The sequence below is a fragment of the Netta rufina genome, assembly GCF_964035555.1.
Source record: "Netta rufina genome assembly, chromosome: 16".
Taxonomy (NCBI): domain Eukaryota; kingdom Metazoa; phylum Chordata; class Aves; order Anseriformes; family Anatidae; genus Netta; species Netta rufina.
This window is the reverse complement of record NC_140140.1, coordinates 16034248-16042105: the sequence shown is the minus strand read 5'-3', so window position 1 is coordinate 16042105 and position 7858 is coordinate 16034248. Positions and strand designations below refer to the sequence as shown.

Sequence of the window (7858 nt, the reverse complement as noted above, 5' to 3'; positions counted from 1 at the left end):
GGGTAGGAAAGCAAAAGGCTATCCCAAACCCTTGCATCAAAAGCAATCGTTCTATTTGACCCATGCACGGAGGATGAGCACGCGTTTGGAGGTAAGCCCTGGCCACGTTTCCTCCCTCCTGCACAAGTGCAGCCTGCAGGCCGCGTGGCCGGGCTCATGGCACAGCACCTCATGTGCAAGCTGGGGGGGACCAGACCCACCGCCCTGCTGGCTGCCTCCCCCAGGAAGCACAGGAGCCCCCCGAGCCCCTTCCCTGTCTCAGAGCAAAGCTGTGGAGGCAGCAGGGTCCCCCCAGAGCTGCAGTTTTGGGTGCCCAGGCTTTGGGAGCGGGGCCGAAGCAACTGCTCTGGGGTACCCTGGGGGGTGCAGCATGCCATGTGTCCCTGCTCCAGGGGACATGGAGCCAGGATCGGTGCCCTCTGCCACCTCCCCGCACAGAGCAGATGTGGCAGGAGAACAAGGGGTGGCCTGTGGGCCCTGGGGTGCCAGCCCTGGGTGCAGGGAGAGCAGCACTGAGGGGCAAGGAGCCTGGGCATGGGGGCACACCACAAAGGGGCCAAAGTGGGCAAGGGGCACGGGGGTCCCGAGGTGCCCGGTTTAGATCTCGGGAGAAACCCGCGAGGGTGGCCGGGCGTGGGCTGTACAGGGCCGGCAGCACCCGGCCGCCGGGGCCTGGCTTGGGGTGCTCGGCACCCCTAGGTGCGGGGGTGCCCCGGGAGAGGGGGGGTGCCCGGTCTCGGTGCCTTGTCTCGGTGTACCGGGGGGGGACCGGGCGGTGCGGAAAGTGCGGCCGCCAATGCTCAGGCTGAGGCGGGCGCCGGCAGCGGGGCCGGGCCGGGCCGGGCGGGCGGAGCCGCGGCCGCCATGGGGCTGCTCAACTTCACCCGCGAGCCCGTGCCGGAGGCGGTGAGCGGCGACATGCACAACCTCAACCAGCTCAGCGCCGAGGTGCGGGGCCGGCCGGGGGGGGAGAGCGAGGCGAGGCCATGGCACCAGGCCCGGCCCGCACCCACGGGGCTGCCGCAGCTGGGATGGGCGGCACGGGGAACGGGCCCCGCAGCAGCCTCGGTGCGGGACCAGAGCGTGCCACAGCCCCGCCACAGCTTGTGCTCAGGGTGCAGGGGGTGATGGAGGGGCTCGTGTCATGCACAGCACGCACAGGAGGGTTCTGGTCCTGTCGAGCACTGGCTTCTCTCGCTGGGGTGCTCGTGCCCACGCCAGCACTGGTGGCAGCAGCAGAGGGAGGGTGGTGGGCTCAGCGCCACAGGCGGGCTCTGCAGCTCTCCTGGCTGCGAGTGCGGGGGGCTGAAGGCAGCAGCCAGGCCTTTGACCAGTTCTTTTCTTTCCCGAGTTAGTCTGGTTACCCTGTGGCTTCCATGAAACATGAGAGTGGATGTTTGCATCCTTTCTCTCTAGCAGTTTTTGGATTACACGGGATAGAACAGCAGCTTCTGATTAGCCAAGAATCACAAAAGCCCTGTGCAGTGCCAGCTACCAGCTGCACAAACCCTTTTGAGAGTCCCTGAAAATCATCCATGAGCAAATCCCATCCACAGGCATCTTGTCATGCCAAGGACTGGGGTACTGTACCAGCAGGGGAGATGAAACTCTGGGACTGATGTACTGGAGCCAGGTAGAGCTGTATCGAGGTGGTGTATCACCCCCAAATCATGGGGACGATGGGGATGGCGAGGTGCTGAGAAATGATACATGCGAATGCACAATTCCTAACGCTGTCTTGTTTCTTCACAGCAATTCTCAGCGCTGACCGAAGTGCTTTTCCGGTTTCTAACAGAGCCCAAGGAGGTAAGGCCTGCGCAGAACACCAAGAAGTGTGTGACTGCAGCTCTCGGGTGAGAGGCACCCAGAGATAAGATTGTGTTGCTGCTCTTTCCCTCGAGCAGGTAGAAAGGTTTCTGACTCAGCTCTCAGACTTTGCCACCATGAATAAAATCAGCTTGGGCCCCCTGAAAAACATTGTCAAAAGTATTCTTCTGGTACCTAATGGTAAGTGATACATATGCATATGCTACCCTGAGGCCAAATGGTTGTGTCCATTCCTGCATGCTGCTTAAGGCTGTGTGTCTTCAGAACTGCAGTGCACTTGACTTACACAAAGAGTGCTAATAGCAGCTAATAAATGGCTTAGCATTTAAGAATCAAAAATTCAAAAATTGCTCTCCTGTTGGAGTATCCCTGTCTGGTGACTCAGGCTTTGTCTTCTTTACACCCTGCCTGTGTACGCGTCTCACAGGCCTGACTAAGCTCACTTAGGTACTTATTAAATGCAAGCAAACTTTGTGAGAGCAACAGAGCTCGGTTTAACTTGTGCCTGTAAATCCATGTTTGCTAGACCAGTGCAAACTTCCATCTAGATGATCCAGGACTGTAATTCCAACAAGGACAAAGCACCATTTGAGACAGATCTCAGTCCATTCACACCCTTCTGGAGTGGGATGGAAACCAGCATAGTTCTAGGCAACATAAATGTGATGTCTGCTGTTTTAGTCTTGATTTAGATAAACACGTTAGCGTCCAGCAATTCCTCATTCATAAGCAGTGGAGAAGAGGGGCGAGAGGGATTCCCCTTGGGTGCCCCAGACAGCCTCCAGCACTATTTGAGATTGCTTTGATGTTGGGGCTGCCATTGGATGTAATACTGCATCAGACATCTTACCTACGTGCATGTTCATGCCATGTTGATCCTTATTATTAATAGTTCCTTATAAACATCCTTCGATCCAGGTTTTCCTATAGCTTTCCTCACAGCGGTGAAGCCATGCACAACTGTTTCCTGCATTTGGTCTAAACTTTCATTCCACTACTTTAAGCCTTTTCTTCTATCCCAGAGAAGCACAGAATAATTTCCTTCCCTACGACTGTCTGGGAGGTATTTAATGTGGAATTGGTATTTTCTCCCTTCCTGTTTCTGGACTAGGCTCATTCAGCCCCACAGTTCCTGTTTGTGTGCACTGGCTCCAATACTGTTACACCTTTTCATTAGCTCTGGGATGCCACGGCCAGCATCAGAACAGATTACAGCAGATAACTTTGCCTATGTGCTACACAGACAGAAAGCCACGTGGGGCTGGCAGTCTCTTTGAATTTATGAGATTCCTGCTCTTGGCTTCAGAGAACAGAATCCTTGTAAACTTCCATGTGCTGCCTGTGCCCCAGAACAAAGGAGGCAGGCACAGCAGGGGAAAGTGTTATATGCACACGTTCACACCCATAATCCAAAACACAGCAGGTAGGTCAAATTAGTAGCCTGCCAGCCTTAACAGTTCCCCTTTAACAAGCAAAGCTTCTATAGGAGAGAAAGCAGCAACTTCAAAACACAACTGCTGCTGCTGTTACCATGGTGACCTGCAATGAAATCTCCCTCTCTCTCTCAGGCACTTCCATAGGACTGACTTTTAAAGCACTGGGCATCCGCAAAGATATCGGCAGACACAACTGTATTTCCTATCTCACCGAGCTGTGGTTTGTTTCAAAACACAGGCCACAACCAGTCTTTCTATGACAGGGTCTCCATCCCTGCATTTGTTTGTCTCAGTAAAGATTGATTTGACTCAGTAAAAACTGATTTTCTTTCCTTGCGTTGTTTATTCAGGTGCCCTGAAGAGAAATCTGTCTTCCGAACAAGTCAGAGCAGATTTTATTGCTCTAGGTAGGTCACGTGACTTCACTAAATAAAAGCTAATTAATATTTATCACATATAGTAATCTCATATGGTTTCTCCCACAGGCCTCAGTGAAGAGAAAGCCAGTTATTTTGCAGAACAGGTATTAATACATCTTTGCTTGTTTCTAAACTAACAAAAAGACAGTCTTTGAGCAGGAACTTGTAAAACCCCACTGAGATGCATCAGCTGCTTTCTTCAAATCCAGCTCAGAGTTTTGAATGAAAGATCCCCAGATAACCGATAAGAAACATTTTGTCTAATGATACATCTGGCTTGCTGTGGCCTCTACCCCATAGGTTTAGTGATTCCTGTGGTTCTGTGTGGCTTTCATTGGATTGTTTTTCTGCTTTGCATGCTTTGAGCCCTGGGGTCATGCAGTTACATGAACACATGACTTTTTGTGCAGATATTGTTACACTGAACCAGTGTTAAACCAGAAACAGTGAGTTTCATTTCCAGAAGTGACAAGGCAGAGGGGATTCCTTGTAGGACTCAAACATCTTTGAAACCTCCCAACCACGTTAGTTTGTCCCTTCACACACACACATTGGGCTTCTGGTTTCCAATTTATGCTGAAATTACAGGTACCGTAAATGGACGTCCCTCTGAATTGATTGTTCGTGTGTCTTGCTCTTGCAGTGGAGGCTGAATTCCCCTACCCTAACACGCCTGGCTGTTGGTCAGACGCTGATGATTAACCAGCTGATAGATATGGAGTGGAAGTTTGGAGGTAATAGAGCTAAAAGATAAACCGAATGGATTGGGAAACCCAACAGCAGCTTTCAGCTAAAGAATTTTTTATTTCACAGCTTAGCTAACGTTATCTCCCTTCTGTTCTTTCTGACTCACAGTTACTGCTGGGAGCAGTGAACTGGAAAAAGTGGGAAGTATCTTCTTACAGGTAAATCTCCTACATCAGAGAGTTCAGGTTATAGTGCAGTTAAGGAACAAGCTATGACCAGGCATGTGGGAAGTACTGGCTGTGAGAGGAAATTGAGGAAAGCCACAGCTCATAGGAGCAGGCTCTGCAACAGTGCATCTGCTTCAGTCTTCTCAGTGCAACTGCCAGCAGATAGCAGGCACGCTGCTATTTGTTACTCTTCAGAAGACATCGTGTCACAGAAGCGTAGCCCACTCTGAAAATCTGTTCAAAAAGCTCAATCTAGCAAAGGTCATGCTATCTCGGGGAGGGAGGGGGAATGCCATCATTTATAAGGACTTCCCGGAGATCCTCCCAATGCCTAATCTGTTCCTACAGTGACACTTCTTGAAAGGCCTGTCAAAGATGTGTGTGCTTTGCAGCAGTCTGCACTAAAACTCTCAGCAGACTCCTGCCTTTTCACAGTGCTTGAAATACAGGCCTCTGAATTAAAATGCCTCTGCTTTTTCTTTCCCCCAGCTGAAGCTGGTGATTAAAAAGGGAACCCAAACGGAAAATGTATATATAGGTGAGTTAACTGTTCTGGAAAAGAAGCAAGCATTCAAGAACACGAAATCTGAGCTGCAGTCAGAGCTTCTGGTCTGTTCGTGGAGGTAGGGGAGCTTTGGACGCAGACCCAGCAGGGGTCACTGTGAGAGCACTGCTGGTAGATGCTGCGGCTGCTCCCGCCCTGGCCTCTCCCAGCCACAGTCGCTCTGCAAAACACTTACAAACACTGACTGTTGGGCAGTCTTCGCGTCTTTGCATGAGTAAATATAGATATGCCACAGAGCCCTGAAAAGCAGTCAGAGCAGCATGACAGAAGAAGAAAGTAAACAATTCCAAAGTGGCAGTTGCTGTTAGGAGAATCCTCACCCTGCACGGTCCAGCTAGCATAAAGAAACAGCTGCTGAGAGTCAGTGTCTAATCCTGCCTAGCTTAGGTGAACATGAGTTGCTCTGCAGTAGCACCAGAATGGCTTTTCCAATGTTGCGTGTGTAACCTGAAATCTAAGACTTTATGCCTCTTTTTTTCTGCAGAGTTAACTTTGCCCCAGTTCTACAGTTTTCTGCATGAAATGGAACGGGTCAAAACCAGCCTGGAGAGTTTCAGCTGAAACTACGTGGGTCTGAACTGACATCTGTCCAGGATGTTTAATTTCTCCTTGTGCGCTGCAGATCTGTTCTTTCGCAGCTGACTGTAACAGCGGGATAAGGGAAGACAAGACCGTGTGACAATCAGTAGTGTCATGGCCCACAGAGACCCATCAGTCCTTCAGAACCTGGATCTTTGGAAAGTGTTTTGAAGCAACTACAAGACCACCCATATCTTTTTTTTTTTTTTAAACTATTACGAGAAATTATTGGCAGAAATACGTGGATATTTGTAGCAAAGAAATAAATCTGTTTGCATCCTGCACCATTTGTAACAGAATTTAATTTGTTGAGAAAGAGGGAAACAGAAGCAAAAACCATTATCTAACTTGTACGATTTAAGCAGAGAGGACAGGGAAGTAAGGAGAGCATCTAACGTAGTGAATCACTTTGCTCACTTCCAAGACTCTAATTTCTCTATTATCAAAAAATGGAATGATTCAAAGCCAAAGGCCTGTACGGAAGCCCAGAGATGGACACCGGCAAGGTGCTCTTGGTTCCTGGCCTGCCTCTGAAGTAATTCCCCGTCCTGTGGCATCCTGCAGGCCTGCTCTGAAAGCAGCACTGCAGCTCCCTGGGCGTGCGCTTGCTCCCATTTGCTCCATGCACAGGAAGGCAGTTTCTTCCCAAAGGAGTCACAAAGCTTCCCGCAGCTCCCAGGCCCACACGTAGCTTCTCAGCTTGCAGAAAAGCTGACAGTTTTCCCCATTGCATTTCATGCAGTCCTGCATGAGCGACTAGGGCTGGTAACAAGGATAGGATGAATCACATGCATGGAAAACAGAACAGGGAATCCTGCTGGCAAACCCAGGGACAGTATCTGCATATTTATTTTCCCATCTATCAGGCCATTCACAAGCATCTTAAGCTTAATAACGTGATTAAGGCGATTTAAAAAACAAAAAAGAAAAAGAATCTTTGACAACGTCCTGCAAAATATTCCATCTCATTTTGGGTGGCAGGAAAAGCTACTTCAGGGAGGGAGAAAACCTCCGAAGGGCTGCTTTCTGAAGACAAAAGGATTTATTTTTTTTCCTTTACGTTTTCTGCTGCCCGTTCCTTTTATTTCTCCTCACCCTCCCAGTGCCGAGGCAACATCGCTCGACCCTATCCCGCCAGGGCGGGAGGTGGCCCACGGCGGTGCCGGGGCAGATGCCAGGCCCAGCCGCGGGTCAGGAACCCGCCGCCCCCTCCTCGTTTGGGATTAAGCTCCTCGGGGCTGACGCACACCGCGGCCTGCTGACCCCAAGCGCAGGGGTCGCCTCCATGCTGCTCCGCAATCCCCACGGGCATCTCTGATCGGCGGCATTACAGAGCTGCCGCCGCGCCACCGGGACGCGGCCTGACCTCCACGCTGCCGCCCGCGGCCCCCCGGCCCCCCAGCCGCCCCCTTTCATCCCGCGCACTTGGCTGTGCATGAGCGGAGCTGGCAGCCTCGGCGGGGAGGGACGGGGCTCGGCATGGGGCGATGCTGACCGCAGGGGACTCAGGGCTGGCCTCGTGCCCCCATGGCGGCTCCCAAAGCCTGTGCTGGAGTTTTGGGTGGCGAGCACAGCCCTGAGCGGCAGCAGGGCACGGGGAGGGCTGAGTGGGGACGGTGCCAGGAGCAGGGGCTGCTGCGGTGCCCATTCCTGGGGGTTTCCTGGCAGGCAGCGGGGCCTCCCGTGGCGCCCGGTGCGCGCGGCCCCTTCCGGCTGCCCGTCAAGCCCAGCCAGCCGAGGGCTAATCTCCACGGGGCAGCGGGCGCGGGGGAAGCAGGGGCCTCTTGCCGCGCAGGGTGAAGCCGACTGTATTTCTGCAGCGGTTTGCCTCCCCCGGGGCTTTCTCGGCCCATTTCCTCTGGTGCAGCCGCACCGCAGCCCCCCCCCTGCTCCTGCCCAGACCCCGCGGTGGGGGCTGCAGAGGGGCAGGGGCAGCTCTGCATGGCTGCAGCCTCAAGGCAGCCACCCCCACATGGTCAGACACCCGCACAGCCCTGCTTGATGTGGTGGGGGGCACCCCACTGCACCCCAGAAGGTCTCTCCTGAAGCTGGGGGGCACAACGCAGTGCCCTGTGCTCCCGCCTGCACCTCCAGCCTCCCACAAAGCCACGGAGGGGG

General features: G+C 52.9%; 1 protein-coding gene across 1 annotated transcript; it reads left to right on the top strand.

Annotated features, from left to right (window-relative positions):
- Positions 1-829: 829 nt before the first annotated feature.
- COMMD7 (COMM domain containing 7) lies at positions 830-6018 on the top strand. Its single transcript, XM_084296810.1, has 9 exons — positions 830-948; positions 1753-1806; positions 1905-2007; positions 3614-3670; positions 3749-3786; positions 4326-4416; positions 4538-4587; positions 5086-5134; positions 5646-6018. Exons 1-9 carry the CDS (start codon positions 865-867, stop codon positions 5720-5722), a joined length of 603 nt encoding a protein of 200 aa, XP_084152936.1. The 5' UTR covers positions 830-864; the 3' UTR covers positions 5723-6018.
- Positions 6019-7858: the final 1840 nt, after the last annotated feature.

Coding starts and splice junctions, on each gene's coding strand:
- COMMD7 (XM_084296810.1), top strand. CDS start 865: ATGGGGCTGCTCAACTTCACCCGCGAGCCCGTGCCGGAGGCGGTGAGC. Junction 949..1,752: donor TCAACCAGCTCAGCGCCGAG/GTGCGGGGCCGG, acceptor GTTTCTTCACAG/CAATTCTCAGCGCTGACCGA. Junction 2,008..3,613: donor TATTCTTCTGGTACCTAATG/GTAAGTGATACA, acceptor TTGTTTATTCAG/GTGCCCTGAAGAGAAATCTG.